The 17824-nt window shown below is 42.2% G+C and overlaps 2 protein-coding genes across 5 annotated transcripts; one reads left to right on the top strand and one right to left on the bottom strand.

Moving 5' to 3' along the window:
* Positions 1-1664: 1664 nt before the first annotated feature.
* LOC115682832 (cysteine-tryptophan domain-containing zinc finger protein 7-like) lies at positions 1665-11965 on the top strand. 4 transcript variants are annotated; one of them, XM_056312115.1, is made up of 14 exons: positions 1666-1817; positions 2945-3017; positions 3105-3232; positions 3344-3727; positions 3837-5197; positions 5320-5732; positions 5835-7789; positions 7897-8054; positions 8559-8719; positions 9505-9662; positions 10237-11036; positions 11128-11244; positions 11355-11429; positions 11618-11965. In XM_056312115.1, the coding sequence occupies exons 1-11, from the start codon at positions 1710-1712 to the stop codon at positions 10453-10455; spliced, it is 5118 nt and encodes a 1705-aa protein (XP_056168090.1). In that variant the 5' UTR covers positions 1666-1709; the 3' UTR covers positions 10456-11036; positions 11128-11244; positions 11355-11429; positions 11618-11965. The 4 variants fall into 4 exon arrangements, with proteins under 4 accessions (XP_056168091.1, XP_056168090.1, XP_056168089.1 ...); XM_056312116.1 differs by having other exon boundaries at positions 1665-1817; positions 3837-4449; positions 4528-5197; positions 10237-11429; XM_056312114.1 differs by having other exon boundaries at positions 10237-11244.
* A 1410-nt stretch (positions 11966-13375) lies between these two features.
* LOC115682833 (pentatricopeptide repeat-containing protein At4g15720) lies at positions 13376-15343 on the bottom strand. Its single transcript, XM_030607189.2, has one exon. The coding sequence runs from the start codon at positions 15298-15300 to the stop codon at positions 13474-13476; it is 1827 nt and encodes a 608-aa protein (XP_030463049.1). The 5' UTR covers positions 15301-15343; the 3' UTR covers positions 13376-13473.
* Between the last annotated feature and the right edge of the window lie 2481 nt (positions 15344-17824).

Here is a 17824-nt window from a genome sequence, read left to right as displayed (position 1 = left end):
GAATAACTTTTACATTTTTTCAAGCTGGCACATAGTGGGGAAAAAAAGAAAAAAGAAAAAAAGAAAAAAATTGCAAAAATTATCCACATCATCGCGGTCATGCCACGTCAAACAATCAATGTCCATGTCAGGCCGGAAGGACTACATTAGAAAATCATTAAAAAGTTTAGGACTAAAACGGTTAAATTGAAAATTTTAGAATCGAATTGGCATCTTTACAATAAATTTAGGGATTTTTTTTTGTAATTATCTCTATAATTTCTAGCTTATTAACCATTCTTAACTTTCAATTTGCTATCACAAACTCCTGACTGCGTAACTCCTCACCGTGTCGTGGCTAAATGAAACCGATGACGAACGGCTTAACTTCAGTAACCGACGAACATGCACGAGTGCAAGATCCTACCACGTTAGGAAAAAAATCTCCCCGGGTCCGTCTTCCGAAGTAGATCGGATCTGATTTATTCTAAAGATGCAATGAGATCTACGAGTTTTTTTAACGGCGAATCCATACCATTTAAGACTCGGGTATTTAACGGCTCAATCATTTCACACGGATAAAAAACTTGGCTGGTTAACCTCTTTTTTTTTTTTCACTTATTCAAACCGGCAATACGCACGGCAAATATTAAAAAAAAAACCGATATTTTCCGTCCGTTTCGCGCCGAAAACAATATATTATTCCCCGACCAGAGCAGCACCAGCAGCAGCCAAAAATAACTGGTAACGCCAAATCCTGCCCGAAACGCCGGCGTTTCGCCAGCAAAACCACCAACTTCCACCTTCCCCCCCCCTCCCTCCTCCCCCCCCACCACCACGCGCCGCTTCCCACGCGCCGTCTTCGACCCGCCCCCCCCACGTCCACCGCCCACCGCCGCCGTCCCCCGAAGCAGGAGCGGAGCGAGGCGCACGCACGAGCCGCCGCACGCGCGCGCCCGCAGAAATAAAAAAACGGATTTTATAAAAAAAAAAACGATCGAAATTTTCCCCTTTTTCGCTGCCCCCAGAAAGGGGAAAAAAAAAGAGGAAAATGGGGAAGGAAAATGAATGGAATAAAAAGCAAGAAAATTAAGGGGTAGGGGGTTGCAAAAAAAAATAAAAGGAGGCAATTAAATAAATTATAGTAATTAATTTGTGCCCGAAAAAGAAAAAAAAATAGGCACAGCTCCTCCCCTGCTGTTTGTTCGAAAACCGGAAGAGAGAGAGAGAGAGAGAGAGAGAAGAAATTCGAAGAGATTTTTCGAAGTCTCGCCAATCGCGAGCTTGGCTCTCGAAACCTCCCTCCTCAATTCCGAACCATCGCCGCCGATCGGCGCCCCCTCCGATCCTCTCCGGCGACGAGCCTCTCCGGATTCCGGCCAATCCGCCGCTGCCCGATAATCTCGCCGGTCGCTTGTCCGGTCGCGTGGTTTTTGGTTTTTTTTCTCTTTTTTTTTTTTGGTGTACGCCCCTTCCGTCCGTGTTTGTCGGAGCTGCCGCCGGCGGGCGGTGAATGAGGGTTTCGGGTGGGGGGCGGTGGAATTGGGGCGGCGGAGGCATTGGCGGCGGCGAGCTCTGGCGGTTCTCCTCCTGAGGGTTGGAAAAGTTTTCCGTCCCGGGGCGGGGGGGGGTGTGAGTGATGTTGGATTTCAGGGAGGGGGGGATTAGGGTTAGGGTTTTGGGGGTAGCTTGGCTTTTTTAGGGCGGGTCGCGGGGGGGTTGCGTGCGAGATGGATGAGAGCAATACCGAGGTCGAGGAAGGAGAAGCTTGCTATTACGGCGCCGGGGGCGCCGGCGTGGACAGCAACATTGACCCTGATATTGACCTCTCTTACATTGTAAGAGCCCTTTCGCCTTTTGATGTGCCTGCTGGAGTAAAGTTTGAATTTTTTTTTTTTGGCTTGATTGGAATTCTGGTTGATGCTGGAACTTTCGGTTAGTGGAGATTATGAGGGAAGTTGGTTTGGTTGATCAGGTGTTGTTTTTGTGCTTGATCAGTCGAGCGTCACCGGCAATTGGGGGGGTGAAGTTCTTTGATTGTCTTAAAGGAACAGGGGAGGCCGGCAATAGGGTGTGAATTGTTTGGCTCTTAATTTAAGCGGAATCTGGCGAACTGAACTTTCACTTTAAATGAGACTCGTTGAATTGGTTTTGTGGGAAGTGAAAATCATTTGCAAAGTGAGGGACAGGAAAAGTCGACTGTAGAAAGTGCCTATGAGATAGTGAGAACTCTGGATTCTCTTCTGCTGGCTTCATCATTGGTCTCGAATTATAGGCTTTTCAACACGAAATAAGGCTAAAAAATTTCACAAATCACTATTGTAAGGAACTTTTTTGGCAAGTGCTGTCATGAAGCATTCTTTTGGACGAGCTCTTGGTAACTGCAAAATTCTTTGATGATCTTTTCTCTCACGAGTTTGTAATGCAAATACAAGTGAGCCTCGAACATAATTTAAACCCAGAAGTGGAGACTTTCGGAGTACTGGGATTGTAATGCACGGTTCAGATATCTCTTCGGTCATTTCAGTTTAATAGCCATATAACGGGAATCATGCTCTTTAGGTTGTTCACGTCTGTGAGGGTTGACAGTCCTTGCAGTTGGTAGCCATTTCAATGACAATCATGCCATTTACTTTGTTCACCCAAATGAGACAACAATGAATACACCCGCTTCTGTAAGCCTGAGTAGACTCCCCAGAGAGTTCTATCTTAATCAAGAAGTGAGAACTTGGCTGATCTTCTGTTGGTTTGACAGCCAAGTTGCGCTAGCCTCATTTTACTGTGTACCAGTTAACCAATTTAATTTTCTGACAAGAAAGCTTTTGTAATGAAGAGGATATGTCTTGAGATGCCTGTAGCAATTCTCGTCATTTTAGAAAATTATAGAGTCCTCATCTTGATTCTTGCTTTTAATTTTGCTCTTAACATCTGGCAAAACTGATGAGAATGATATTTTTCACCAAAGGACGAGAAAATTCAAAATGTTCTGGGTCATTTCCAGAAAGATTTTGAAGGTGGGGTTACTGCAGAGAATTTGGGTAAGTGATGTTGATGGTTATAATCGTAGAAGCAGCAAAGCAGTCAATGACTGAAAGTAATGGCTTGACATGTATTTAATTTGACAGGGGCAAAGTTTGGTGGGTATGGCTCTTTTCTGCCTGCCTACGAGCGTTCAAATCCTATCCGGTCGCATCCAAGGACTCCATCAAGAAACAAGATCATGGCTAAATCACCAAATCATTCTTCCACAGAGGTTTGCGGACATTTAGCTCCTAATTTATCATCTTTGGTTGGAAGATGGAACGCATGTGCTCACCTTGGAAATAGTGTGCTAAATAGTGTTATGGATTCTGTTGCCATGCAGGGTGTGCATTTTAAAGCTCAAGCAGCTGTATCCCCCTTAGGGAAACCTGGAACTGCATCTGGTGCACCAACTTTACATAATTCAAAGGTTCCACCAAATGATCCTTTGAAGCAAGACTTGGCGTATTGCTCTGAGCTGGTTACTAACTGTATAATGAAAGAAGAAATTTCAAACAAGCCGGGCAATCAGTCTGATCAACGAACTCTAAAGGTTCGAATTAAAGTGGGTTGTGATCGGAATGCCCAGAAAAATGCTGCAATTTACAGTGGTCTTGGGCTGGATAATTCTCCATCTTCATCATCGGAAAGCAGCTCTGGAGAAAGCGAGGACCTGTCAGCATCATCTGGAGAGATTAGTGAGGTGTCTCCTGCTAGCATTCTTCAGGTGAAGGTTCCTTTTGCTCTGGTGTTCTTTTATCTAAGTGGGTTGACGGATGATGTATTGTTATGGACTTATGTATTGTCTATTTTGGTTACACTTATTTCTGGGACAGGTCATGACGTCCTTTCCATTTGCTGATGTCGGCTTGATATCTCCTCTTCATGAGAATTTGCTTTCCTTGACAAGAAAGGAAAAATTCTTTGAGGCTAGTAAACCTTTTCAATCCCTTACGGGCAGCAGAAAAGATGTCGCTATTTTGGAGGATCATTCAGTCATCCTTCCGGTTGATAAAGAGTTGTCTAAGGGGATTAAGACAATATTAGACAACAGGAACGAAAGTTTAATGCAACAGAGGTATGAAGTGGGAATTGATTTTGATGCTAATAAGACGATATCAGTGAAGAAAAAACTGAAGAATGGGATGGTAGATGGCAAGCAGACGTTCAGTGGCAATGTCAAAAAGATGCCTTTGGCTGATTCTAGCAATGCTGGCGACGTTGAGAGGCCGGCTTCTAAGCCATCTGAAAATCTTCAATTAAACAGAAAGGATAAGGCGAAAGGCAGATCAATAACAGTTTCGGCAAAGGATTTATCATTGAAGCCAATTACTAGCCAGGAGAATGGTGCACAGATGCAGAATGGAAGGAACAGTTTGACTGAGAAGTCGCAAGAATGTGGGCCCGTGAACTCCCTAAATGAGGTTTCGGGTCAACCCAAGGTCAATGGTGAGTGGAAAGGTGAAAAAATTGTTCTTTCAAAAGGTCGTCCTCATTTAACTGAACATAGGGATGATTTTGAGGCAGGGGCTGTGGAGCGTGCAAGATGGGATGCTGTGCAGGATGCTGCATTTGATAAGCAGACCGACACTGACATTTCTCATCATAAGGAAATGCCAGTAATGGAAGTGAAGAAAAACTCAAAGGATCTTGAGAGCAATGGCAGGGCAGCTGATCTTACGTCGACAGAAAGACCAAAGGTTGCTGATGGTGCTGGAGTAAAAGATAAAAAGGGAACTAGTAATGCTAGCCGTCCCGCTAAAAAGAAAAAGTTTAAGTTAAAGCCAGATAAGCATATTATTAAGTCTTTTGCTACTCCAAAAGATCCACTAGGGAGCATAAATATGGGACAGGCGGAGAAACCGATGGAATCTGTAACTGTGCCTTCCACTGAAAGGCAGAAGGCAACCAACTCTAGCAATCTTCCTGTGGCGCATGATATTCTCTTGAATAAATCCAAGGAAAGATTTAGTGGTGGAAATACATCTGTATCTGGGGTATCAGTAAAAGATGGTCCTGCACGTCTCAGTACAGAAAATGGACTCAATGTTGAAACTACGCCAGCTGTGGTTCAACCATATATGGAAGATTGGGTTTGGGTTGGTTGTGATCTTTGTCAGAAATGGCGGCTTCTACCCTTTGGTAGGAGACCTGATGACCTACCTGAGAAGTGGGTCTGCAGCATGCTCGACTGGCTGTAAGTTCTCTATACAGCTCTTGGATTGTCGACAATCATGAAAAAATTAGTATGTCTACTGGTATGACTAATTCTTTTATTCATAAACCCCAGTACTTTGTTCAACTTCTATCATCTTGCAGGCCAGGAATGAATCACTGCGACATTAGTGAGGATGAGACCACGAGGGCCCTTAATGCTCCAGTTCCCGAGATTCAAAGTCATTTGAATGGATCTGCACCTGCAGTCATTCCTATGAACGATCAAGCCCTTGGCAAGAGCAACCAGAATCTCGGTGGTCAAGCCACGGATGGTCTAGGAAAGACTAAACATAGTCTGAAGGATGCTCTGCATTCAGGCAAAAGGACCATTCAGCTTCCCAACCCCAAGAAGAACCAGTTCTCAGAGCCTGGCAGAAGCAGAAGCTTGAGTGACATGAGTGGGCGTCCTTCTGATTCAACATTGAAGAGATGTGATTTGCCTCAGTCAGGCAAGTCAAGTGTTGTGGTCGTGGAGAAACAGTTACCTACATCGAAAAAAAAGAGTGCAGATGGAGGTATTGATGTAAACAGTGGCAGTCTTTTTACGGGTCTCACTCAGGATTTTTCTGTCAAAGTATGTAATTTACTCATTCCCTTGTGTAATTTATGATGTGCAGGTGTTGCCAAACTAATAAAGGTGAAGGGTAAGAGGATGCCCGATCAATATGAGTCTGGACACTCTAAAAGAATTAAGCCAGATAAATCCATTTGTGCTGCTGAACGAGAACATTCGGCTGCTGAACTTGGGAGAATGGATCTTAGTTTGAGGACTCCAGGATCATCTACAGATATTAAGAAGAATAAGCATCTTCAATCCTTTCCTCCTAGGGAGGCAAAGCAAGATTCAAGAAAAAGAATATTGGTCTCCATAAGGACTCTTGGAGATCAACCTCAGGTTTCTGCAGGTAGTGCATCGGTAGATTCGAGAGGTGAAGGTAGCAACTCCCGTAGGAAGCGGAAATTTAGCGATAGCTTGGATGATGAGAATCGTGATGGGACATTTCATCACTCAGCTCAGAACTTGAAGGTTTTACCTGATGAGATCAGTGATCACATGCTTAGAAAGGAAAAGAAGCTGCGGATATCGGAGACTGCCCTAAAGGAGTCTGGTAGCAGCGATGGTAACAATAAGTCCAAAAAAGAAATTAGGGTCATGAGAGATTTGTTTGGAAGTGATTTCGCTGATTGTGCAGAGGATTTCAATGTGGATAAGGACCAGAAACGGAGAAAAGCCAGAAAGAAGCTTCAATCTGCACATGATTTGACAAGAGGCAATGGAAGACATGAAGAGGTTCCACTTGCTGCAGCTTCTAGCTCTTCAAAAGTATCGGGTTCTCAGAAGATGAAAGGAAACAATGAAGAAGTGAAAGGTTCGCCTGTAGAATCTGTTTCCTCATCCCCTATGAGGGTGTCCAGCTCAGTGAAGTTTAGATCTGTAGGAAGTGATGTCAGAGGTAAAGGTAATGCTGCAACTGGTGATTTTCTAGCGATGGAAGCTGCCAAAAAAAGCGGGGAGGAGAAAGCTAGTAGTGGTAACAAAATTCCTGTGAAGATAAAGAAAGAGAAAGTTTCAGGGGGCTATAATTCCGAGTCTGTAAGGTGTGGTACAGAAGATTACAGAGACAGAGGTGCTAACTACAATTTTACTGAAGATGCTAAGCCAACATCTGGATTGGGAACTGGTCATCTAGATAGAAAAGGTGATTATTCACAGAATGGTGAGTTTCACATGGAAAAGCGTGGTTCAAGTCCTAACTCTTACGAGAACAGGGCGCGCAAGAAGTATGCTGGCAGCACTTTGTTTCCTCAGAAGCAAAGGAATGGTTCTATCTTGCGAACTAAGGATAGTGACATGGATTCTGCTTCTGACTTTGACAGAGACAAGGTAAAGGCCATAGATTTCTCATCGAAGAAGGAGCCTGTGTATCAAACTAAGGAGCAAAGGCATGACTCGGTGGTCGTTCTGGACCATGTTGCAGTCAGCCATGAAGCAATGCATGTTGATAGATGTAGTTCTGTTGAGAGGAATGATAAGAACTGTATTAGCAGGAGGGGATCTTTAGGAAACCTATCAAATGGCAGTATAAGGGATGATCTTCTAAAGCAAAACGAGTGTGACTTGTCAGATGGGAGATTAAATGCTGAATATGGGACAAACATATTGTCTTCTCCACCGCCGAAGCTGGTCCAGGATTCTACAATAGGAAATAAAGCTGATTCCCTGCAGTTAGAGATGAGAAGTGGGAAGTCAATGTCATTTTTACGTCGTAATGATGATGGCAAACAACAAATATCCACTCATGATTCCTTACCGGAGGGACTGCAGCAAGGTTTATGCATTGAATCTCCACCTGATGCTTCTGGCCATAGTGGTCCATTGAAGGCAATGAGCAAATTGGGTATTGCTGGTAAAAAGAAAGGAGCCTACAATAGTTCTGGGTGTGCTACACCTGAACACCATGAACTCAAAGATGTTGCTTCAAGTCCATTGAGAGCTAATTTTTCCATTCAGACTGCTGCTAGTGTGCTGAAAGAAGCAAAAGATCTTAGAAATTATGGTGATCGTCTTAAGGTTGTGTTTATGATTGGTCTAGTTTTTTTAGTTTTCAGAAACAGATATGGCTATCTGTTTATTGTTGTCAGAAGACTCTTTAATAGATGTTCTACTATTTCCTGTAGAGCTCTGGATTTGGCTTTGAAAGTAACGAGGCGTGCTTCCAGGCTGCCCTGAAGTTTCTTCAGGGAGCTTCACTTCTAGAAACTTGCAATGGTGACGGTGGCAAACATGGTGAAATGACTCTAATGCAAGTGTACAATGCTACCGCCAAACTTTGCGAGTAAGTGGAAGTGAAAAGCAGTGAATGTTGAGCTCTTGGAATAGCAGAAGTCTTGATTTATGCCAGTCCGCATTTTCTTCACGAGACATTTTATTGTGTGAGGCACTTCTGATGTTTGTGTATAAACAGATCACACCTAATATAATTTCATTTATTGTCTCCATTGCTTACTTAAATTGGGCTAAACTCTTTATGGGGAATTTTTGCTCATAATCTGCTGTATATTATGTTAATACCCCCAAGAAATGCTTTTTACTAATAATCTGCTGTATGTTATGCTAGTACCCAAGAAAATGCTTGCACGGAGCATCTTTGCCTGTTTCATTCATTATATCTATGTAAATGTTTTGAAGCCCCCATTTCTCATCTGGGGTTAATTCGAACATGCAGCCGTGTGTTGCTAGTTTAAATTATCAGGGCAGGTTGTAGGGTTGAGAATGGGATGGTCCTCTTATGTATGGTGCATGAGTTTTTCAGCCTTTTGCTGAAACTTTTGGTTTGCAGATCATCTGCTTGTGAATTTGAGAAAAGCCGAGAAATGGGTGCTGCTGCATTGGCCTACAAGTGCATGGAGGTGGCGTACATGAGGGTCGTCTATTGTAAATATTCAAGTTTGAGCCGAGATCGGCATGAGTTGCAAGCCACACTGCAAATGGTTCCTCAAGGTATTCAAGCTGAGAATTCTCATGTTTGTTGTCTCTTTTTTTGCCCCCTTCTACCTTGCGTTCTTTTAAGCTTTTTGACTTGCTGTCTTGGTTCCAGTCTCTACTAACTTTTAAGTGGACGGGAAGGTGGAAATGTCAAATCTTGATGCTGTCTTGTTCATGGTCTTATCAGGAAATTAACCTAGTGGAGAGAATATATTAAAAACTAACAAGTTCCAAAAAAAAATAGCTTATCTAATGTACTTTAGTTATCCGTATGGAATAATCGAAGATGCACTGGTATATAATTTTTTAAAATCTGGGCAAAAGTTCAAGTTTGAGTGGTTATATATGCTCTTTTTGGGAGTAAAATCTGGTTGCATACTATCACGTTTTTTCTTGATGCTGTCAACATTTAAGCTAATTATATATTCATGGAAGATATGCTATTTAGAAATTCTGACTGCTGCTCTTCCCTCTGTGGATTGGGGGATAAATGAGACATTTGCTTCATAATTGAAAGTGGTAATTTCATCTCGAAGGGATTAAAAATCTCATCCTCATTTGCCGTTTCTTACACTTTGCTTGTTAACAGCGGGAAGGGGGGCAATGAATGGTGGGTGTGGAAAAAATGGGTTTGAACTTGAAGTGCTCCTCCCTCCCTCCCCACAACATGTCAAATTTAATCCTATTTTCAACTCCTACCTCTCGTTTCAACATCTTAGCAAACATAGCCTAGTGTGATTTTAGGAGATGGAACTGGAATGCGATAATCCTCTTTATACTCATTATTTTTTACTTTTTAGGTGAATCACCATCATCTTCGGCATCAGATGTCGATAACTTGAACAATCAAGCTGCACTTGACAAGCCTAATTTATTGAAGGGCGCTGCATCACATGCCGTAGGAAATCAAATTGTTGCTGCTCGGAACCGTCCCACTATTACTCGGCTGCTTGATTTTGTAAGTTCACTAAAAATTCCTTGCATTTCCTTGGTCGTACTATCGAACTTGCAGCCACTCTCTTCTGCCCTATTTAGGTTGGAATTTTTGTGGCATGTTAAGACTCCGGAAGCTGCTAATAATTTGCTGTCCAATTCTAACACTGGATACAGAAAGTAACTAACATCCTTATTGGAATAGAAGATGTCAGTCTATTTGCATACACATAGTTGTATTTAGAATGAGTAGTTGCCATACTAGGGTCATGCTTTGTTGCCGAGGAAATGTTTTGGCCGCTTACCTTTTCGGAGACTGCTATGTGCTTTTCATGATAATTATGAATTGCAGGGATATTCAAGGAATTGTGATGCTCTTAGTTTTCTTCTTTTCTGGATGCTGTCACAGAGTTTACTGGCTGGATCATGTACACTCATCTTTAACCACCATGAGTATTGTTAGGATTGTAAATGATTTTGTCCATCTCTGATGGAGCCTGGGTTTCTCCCATCACACGATTTAGATATCCCACCCCATGGGGATGAAATTCTAGGTACATTGTTGGAAATAAATGGGTGACATGCTAGTGTTTTTGCAGACATTTGACGTTAATTGTGCGATGGAAGCCTCAAGAAAATCACAAGTTGCTTTGGCAGCTGCTACTGCCAACCTGGAAGAGGCACAAAACATTGAGCAAGTAACTTGCATTAAAAGGGTAATTGACTTCAGCTTCCAAGATATAGATGAACTATTACGACTGGTTCAGCTCGCAAGGGAGGCCATAAGCCGGTCAGGTATCAATGGTGCTAGGGATTAAGTCAACTCTGTAGATACGTGTTTATTGCCCTTGGTGAGCAAGGATTGAGATGGGTAAAATGCTGCCATAAGCACATGGCAACTTGCAGGAAGGCAGGTCACCTAGAGTTACCTCTCTGTACATGTGTACAAAGTGAGATTGATCTGAAATTTTGTAATGTAATTTTAGTGTTTAGATAATTCTAGACGTGGATAAGGCACACAGTTCTCAACCTTAAGTTTCAGTGGTTGGGATAAGAGGAATGAGTTTTTTGCTTTTCTGGCGGTACGATTCAGAATCATGTAACATATCTTTATTGTTTTTTTGGCTCCACCGACTGGGAGCAGGAAAGGTGAATTATTGTTGAGATCAAAACCAAGTCCACTTTTTTAAGGAGGTTCCCTACTGTCTTGGTGAAATTAGCCATTTATACAAGATTCTGACAATTGGTGGCTGTTCTATTGTTTATTTTTTGGTTCAAATTATAAAGCAGTTTGATGGAAATAGAATATACAATTCTTGGAGACAACGAACTGTGTATGTTGATGCTGTTTCGGCCTTTCTCTTTAGTAACTCCGACTTTCCAGTCATTCTAGCTGCGGGTAAGTAGTTTCTTTAATATGGCGGCACCTCTTTAATCTATTTCTACTATTCTTTTTTAAGACAAGTTTTGAACCTTTTACTTCTGTGAAGGTTGGTTATAGAGCTTTGCACTTTTATTCTTGCAATTCGATTTTTCCATGTGAAGGGAAGAAACCTGCAGATCTTCTCCAGATGACACTACATCTTCCATGAGATGTTCTGTGGCGCGTAATTCATTTGACTCTTGATATTCTTTTGTTTTCCATGTTTATATGGTCTCTCTGTTAGTGTACTTCTTTTATTATTAACCTGCGTTGGTCCTCTTTAAATTTTCTCAGGGAAAGTAAGATCTGCCGTGCCTGCATGGATGAAGTAAGCTGATTTTGTCCAACGTCATCAGCGTCTATGCGGAGGTAAACTAACAGCATCTTCTGCGGAATAGAGCTGTCTCTTTGGTTCTTGGAAGGTGTTGGCCTCAGTCGGCTATTTACCGAGATGAGGGGAATTACTTTATGATGAATTTTATTTAATATAATCCTTACCCTTCTTTGTGCACATTCTTCGTCAGTTTAATTCCTACTGTTTGTCTTGTTGCACGCAGGTTCAACTGTATCTGAGAAAGTGTTTTCTACATGGTGCCGAGTTAGTTCACTGTAATTCATGCATTCTACTATGAGATGTTGACATGAGTCACCTGAATAAATGTCTACAAACATGGAATTTTATGAGACTACTATGTTTGGAAGATGGAGCCAGAAGTTGGTGAGAGCTTTGGTTGATAGCAATGCGATGTCAGGTCCTCCAAAAGTTGTTATATACATTACCAGGCAATTGTTCAATGGTGTAACTTTTTGAGCAGAAAAAACTCACTAGCACTTTCAGCCGATAATCTATACATTATACGCGTTGTTCTGATTATGGAAAAAAAGGTGCCGTGGGCATTGATTTACATGTTTCCATACTTGAAATGGATCATCAAGAAAGTGCAGATAGTGGGAATCATGATATCATGAGGCAGGTTATAAGTTTGTGGTGTTAGCAGCTGTTCTCTGGGGTTTGGGTTATTATGCTAGAAAATACCTCTCGAAGTCAAATTGAGTTCTCTTCTTCTTCACTCAGCATGACTGTATTTAGACGGCAAATTTGGCATAACAAGATAGCAATTGAAATTCCTTCTGTTCTTTCTCTCCCCCTGGTGATTTATTTATTTGACTATGTAATCTGGGCTGTATCTCATGTTCAGCCTCTTGCCATTGCCTCTTGATTGCATGTGCTGGCAGGTGTTCGGTCAAGACGATTACATTTAGTTGTTCTCGTGATGTTTTCAGCGACGAAGAGAACTTTTTACTTGAAATTATCTACCCCAAATTTCCTATTAACTGTACACGGAATAAATTTCAACCCCGAGTGGTTCACCGGATGAACTGACCCGAAATGGCCATTTTGGTAATGTTGCAAGTCATGCACACAGGCACGAGTACTAAGCATGTATTGCATGTCACGGTACCATTCAACATACCTGCATGTTCATTCCTGCATTTCCATTAGATTTATTCCATTAAATGCTTGTTGGATTTACTGTCTTGGTCGCTGGTGACTGAATGATCAATGTGCATGGTGCGCTTGGACGAATTCGCAGTTGCTTTTGTCATCAGCAAGGGATTGATTCTGTGACAGCAGAAATAAAACGTGATTCCGTGGTCAGACATCTCTGTACCTATGCAACTCGTGCGGCCTAATGGAGTTGCAAAAGTTATTGTCCGAGATTCTGAATTCTAGAGTGACGAGCGATATTTATGACATTGATTATGGAGCGAAGAGGATTGAGAGATGCTTCGTAGGAAGAAGGTTCTCATCGTTCTTAATGACATTGATAATAGCAAACAAATAGAATCTCATGAAAAAGCATGCTTTGTGTTTAGGAACAAGGATTATTATTACAACAAGGAATTCAAGTGTGTTGCAACTGAAGGGATATAAGCATGAAATTTTGGACTACGAAATGAAGGAGATGAGTCCTAATCACACGCTTCGGCTTTTCGCTAGGCATGCATTTGGGATGGACTCTCCTCCAGATGATTATGACGCCCTTTCATGAGACATGGTCTATACTACGGGAAGACTTCCTTTGGCTATCGAAGTAATAGGCTCGTTACTTAACGGAAAAGGATACCAACATGGAAAGAGAAGCTGGACAAAGTGAGGTAGATGCCTCGCGAGGATGTCTTGGCAAAGTTGAAGGTTAGCTACAATGCCTTGAGTACAAATCTTTCTCGTAAAGCTATGATAGAGGACCTAATTGATTAGTTGCGTATATAGAGCCATAATTCTTTGTTCAAATTCGTCCTTGTGCAATGGGTATGCAATACGCAGTCTGTTATCAACAAGCCCTCAAGGTCAGTCATTTACAATTTTAGTGATCCATGAAATATGTAACAAATCAAACAACTTCAGACATCACCAAAAATCCCTGCATGTGCAGGATCCATTTTTAAAATGATGAAATCTGTTCACATCCCTAACAATAAATTCTCTTTCCACAATCTCACTAATGATCTTGAAGGCCTCATGACAAGCCCCACACATTCTCAAGTTCTTCATTATTCTTATGGTAACCCATTTTGGTGTGCTTATCAGGCCAAAAGCCAATGCCAGTCTTTCACTGTGCAAGCTCACCATTTCCTCTTGGCCCTCCTCTTCCACTTCCACAAACACCAATCCCTCAATCCCACCCGTATATCCCTTCACCTTCATCTTTCCCTCCAATTCCTTCAGCAAACTCACTACCTCGTCGCGCCTTGGACACCATAGATCTCCGGCATAGAATGTATAGGTTGTATTCTTAATCTCGATCCAACTGCAACCGCGTGCCTTATGAACTCCCGCGTGCTTCATACGAAATCTAAGACCATGAACATTTTTCCAATCTCCAACCATTGCATAAGCATTAGAGAGCATAATATATGCACCGGATAGTTGTTGATTGGACTCTATTAACCAGTTACTTGCTTCCGTGGCAATCTTGACCCGTCCGTGAAGCCTGCTTGCGGATAGAAGAGTTCCCCACAAGAGAGCTCCCTCTTCGGGCCTCACCTGGATAGATTTCGCCAACTCATAAGCCTTGTCAAGTCGGCCTGTTCGACCAAGCATATCAACTACACATGTATAATGCCTTGCGTCTGGGATTATTCCATGTTTTTTATGCATGGACTCCAACATCTCAAAGCCATTATCAACGAGTCCCGAGTGGCTACATGCATGCAGTATCCCGAGAAAGGTCACATCGTTGGGTTTTACACCTCTATCAACCATCTCTTCCAACAGACCTAAGGACAAAATGCCGAGTCCATACTTTGCAGCACCCACAATCATGGAGGTGTAGGGAATGACAGATGGATTTTCTATCCTCCTGAAAACTTTCTCGCAGTAATTGAAGTACCCGCACTTGGCATACATGTCCACCAATGCACTCGCAATAACGTCATTAGTATCGTGACCGTAGCGAATCACCGCTCCATGAGCGATCCTTCCCGAGGCTAGCGAGCCTGAGCATGAACAAGCATTCACAACACTAGCCAGCATGAAATGATTCGGCAAGCCACATCTCGAATAATTGAACTCCCAAAATAGATGAAGCGCCTCTTTGCCTTCTCCGCTCTGTGCATATGCCACGATCATCGACGTCCAAGAGACAATATTCTTGTCGACCATCGAGTCGAAAACCCGTCTAGCTTCGTCAACTTCATTGCACTTCCCATACATGTCCACCAGCGAAGAACACACCACGAGATTACCACGTAGTCCAAACACCTCGACGTGGGCATGAATTCTTCTACCCATTCCAAGGTTGGCGAGGACCGAGCAAGCATTGGCCGCGGTCGCAAGAGTAAACTCATTAGGCGACACGTTGCTTCCCCGCATCCTCCCGTACAACCAAAGGGCCGTCGCGGGTCGGCCCACGGCGACGTGCCCGGCCATGAGCGAAGTCCACGACACGACGTCCGGTTCGGGCAATTCGTCGAACAGCCGGCGGGCGTGCTCGATTTCCCGCAGTTTGACATAGCGGGTGACGAGGCGATTCGCGGCGGCGCGGTCGCGCAGGAGGCCGGATTTGAGGAGGCGGGTGTGTGTCGAGAATGCAGAGCAAAGATCGTTGCTTTTGGGGTGTTTCCGAGCGTGGAGGAGGGCGTTGCTGCTGTGGAGCTTGGACAGTTGAAATTGGCGCCAATGGCGCGGGTTCTTCAGGGCAAAGAGGAGTTTCCCTGCGAACGACGTCGTCTTCATATGCGACAGGGCGCCTCCGAAGCTCAGCTCGTTTTACACTTCTTATAATGGCGTCGCGGCAAAAACGGACGTGACTGATACGACGTCGTTATGTGTTTAACATGATTCGCCGACTTTATTCGACATATATGTAATTACACTCATATTTTTTTTTACCTTTTTTAAGGAAAGCGCTTTCATGAAATTAAGGTTTGCTAATATCGCCTTACTAAGAAAATTACCCATCACTTATTTGACTTTATTGACTATGCTCAACTCGTGATCTGGGTCGCGTGGACAGACTTATAAAACTCTACCCATTTTAGTGGTCGTGCTTATGTCTTATTTTCTCGAATCGCGAGATCACAACTTTAAAGCAGGAGACAAAACGAGAGAGAAAAAAACATAAACAGTCTTTGAACTTTGGCCTAATATGCTATTTGGTCCATAAATTTTTAATTCGTTCGATGTTATTCCTGAACTTTATTTATATGTTCGATGTGGTCCCTAAACTTTTAATTTATTCAATACAGTCCCTGAATTTTTGGTACATGTTCAATTTAGTTCTTGAACTATATGAAAATGTTCAATGTAGTCCTTTCATATAGTTCAGGGACTAAATTGAACATGTACCAAAAGTTCAGGGACCACATTGAACAAATTAAAAGTTGAGAGACTACATCGAACATTAGGCTAAAGTTCAGGGGACTAAATTGAACAAATTAAAAGTTTAGAGATTAAATTGCATATTGGGCTGAAGTTCAGGGACTGATTGTGTCATTATAAAAATAAAAAAAAGATCATTGACAATACGGTCGGTCGAATAAGAACTATCTCTTTATTCAATCAGAAAGAAATTTTGGATGATACGGTCGGTCGAATCATTAAAGCTGTCCCAGAACTTTATTCTTATGTTCGATGTGGTCCTTAAACTTTTAATTTGTTTAATGCCGTCACTGAACTTTTGGTACATGTTCAATTTAGTTATCAAACTATATGAAAATATTCAATGTAGTCCTTTCATATAGTTCATGGACTAAATTGAATATGTACCAAAAGTCCAGGGACCGCATTGAACAAATTAAAAGTTGAGAGACTACGTCGAATATTAGGCTAAAGTTGAGGGGTTTAAATTGAACAAATTAAAAGTTTAGGGATCAAATTACAATTGGACTAAAATTCAGAGACTGATTGTGTCATTATATAAAAAAAGATCATTGACAATACGGTCGGTCGAATAAGAACCATCTCTTTATTCAATTAGAAAGAAATTTTGGACGATACGGTCGGTCGAATCATTAAAGCTACAAAACCGCGTGGAATTCTCGCGTTGGATTGTTTCGACGAGAATCGGTCCAGAAGGGAATGTCACAAACTGGAAAAAAAAATGGGCAAAGGCAAAGCCAAAAATATAAAAAAGAGGCAAAAGATGGGAAGACCACAAAGTTAGGTCAAAGGCAGGACCTAAACTTAGGTTAATCATGCAAAAACCCCAATAGCCTCCAAAGGTCATCGTAAACCATTACAAAAGAAAAAAGTCAGAGAGGGCAGTCCATCCCCAGGAACTGAAAGAGGCCAATGAGAATAATTTTGTTGGTTACAAACTCAAATGCACCCAGACCCCTCTTCCGAGATCATATAGCTATAATTTCGTGCATGTGTGATACAGAGAGAGAGAGGGGGGAGGGTCCTTTAGCCGTAATCATACTCTTTAGTTCTGCATCTCGAATCCTGATTGTCCAACAAATATTCTGGAAATTGTTGTGAGCCCTATTCAAATTGAGTTTATTGAGATGCATGTGTGAATTGTGTTAAAAAAGTCCCATATCGGATAATTAATGTGGTATGTAGCAGTTATTATATCCAAACTGGCTTATAACTCATTAATTTAAGTTTTTGAGCGAATGTATTTGATGGATTCGGAATTGGGCTTCTCCTTGGCAATTTCTCTGGACGAAAGGTATTAGGTTTCTGCTGTGTCTTCCCAACAAGTTCAAGAGCAGACATGGATTCTGCTTTAACTTAGGACCAGGGCTTGCAATTCAATCATGCAAGTTGGCCAAGTTATGCACATTAGAAGACAAAATGAAGGGGGGGTGGTGGTGGGGGTGGTGGTGGTGGGGGAATAAAAAAGGAACAAAAAGACAAGAGAGAGTGAGCCCCATTAGTGCAGAGTCCAATAATATACGACTTCACTGCAAGACAGCCTCTTTTATTCCTCTGTACTGATCAGAAAAGGAGCCAGAACAGTCTTTCATGGTTTTCTTGAATGCTAAGATTTTCAGTAATGTCGCTTGTAGGCGTACCCCTCAACATTTCTTCACTCACTCTCTTTTTTCCCACATTCACCGGCCCACTGCATTTTAAATAAGAGGAATCTACGACCATCATGCATACAGGAAAACTTTTGCATTCCACATCATTGTGTCTACAACTTGTCATTATTCTATACATTTAATGAAAGGAGGAGCAAGCGCAATCGTCATCGTTGCTCAAGGTTGGAGTACGAATCACGGCACTTATGCATCCTCTAGGGACCGCCCCT

The sequence above is a fragment of the Syzygium oleosum genome, unplaced genomic scaffold (assembly GCF_021117445.2).
Source record: "Syzygium oleosum isolate NSW1041296 unplaced genomic scaffold, Sole_v2.1 Sole_v2.06, whole genome shotgun sequence".
NCBI lineage: Eukaryota > Viridiplantae > Streptophyta > Magnoliopsida > Myrtales > Myrtaceae > Syzygium > Syzygium oleosum.
The sequence above is the reverse complement of the archived record's forward strand: the minus strand, read 5'-3'. Positions and strand labels throughout refer to the sequence as shown.

Bases quoted from the DNA above. Each gene is read 5' to 3' on its own strand.
- LOC115682832 (XM_056312115.1), top strand. From the start codon at position 1,710: ATGGATGAGAGCAATACCGAGGTCGAGGAAGGAGAAGCTTGCTATTAC. The intron at 1,818-2,944 runs GTAAGAGCCCTT...TTTTCACCAAAG, and splicing joins ATATTGACCTCTCTTACATT to GACGAGAAAATTCAAAATGT. The intron at 7,790-7,896 runs GTTGTGTTTATG...TATTTCCTGTAG, and splicing joins ATTATGGTGATCGTCTTAAG to AGCTCTGGATTTGGCTTTGA.
- LOC115682833 (XM_030607189.2), bottom strand. From the start codon at position 15,300: ATGAAGACGACGTCGTTCGCAGGGAAACTCCTCTTTGCCCTGAAGAAC.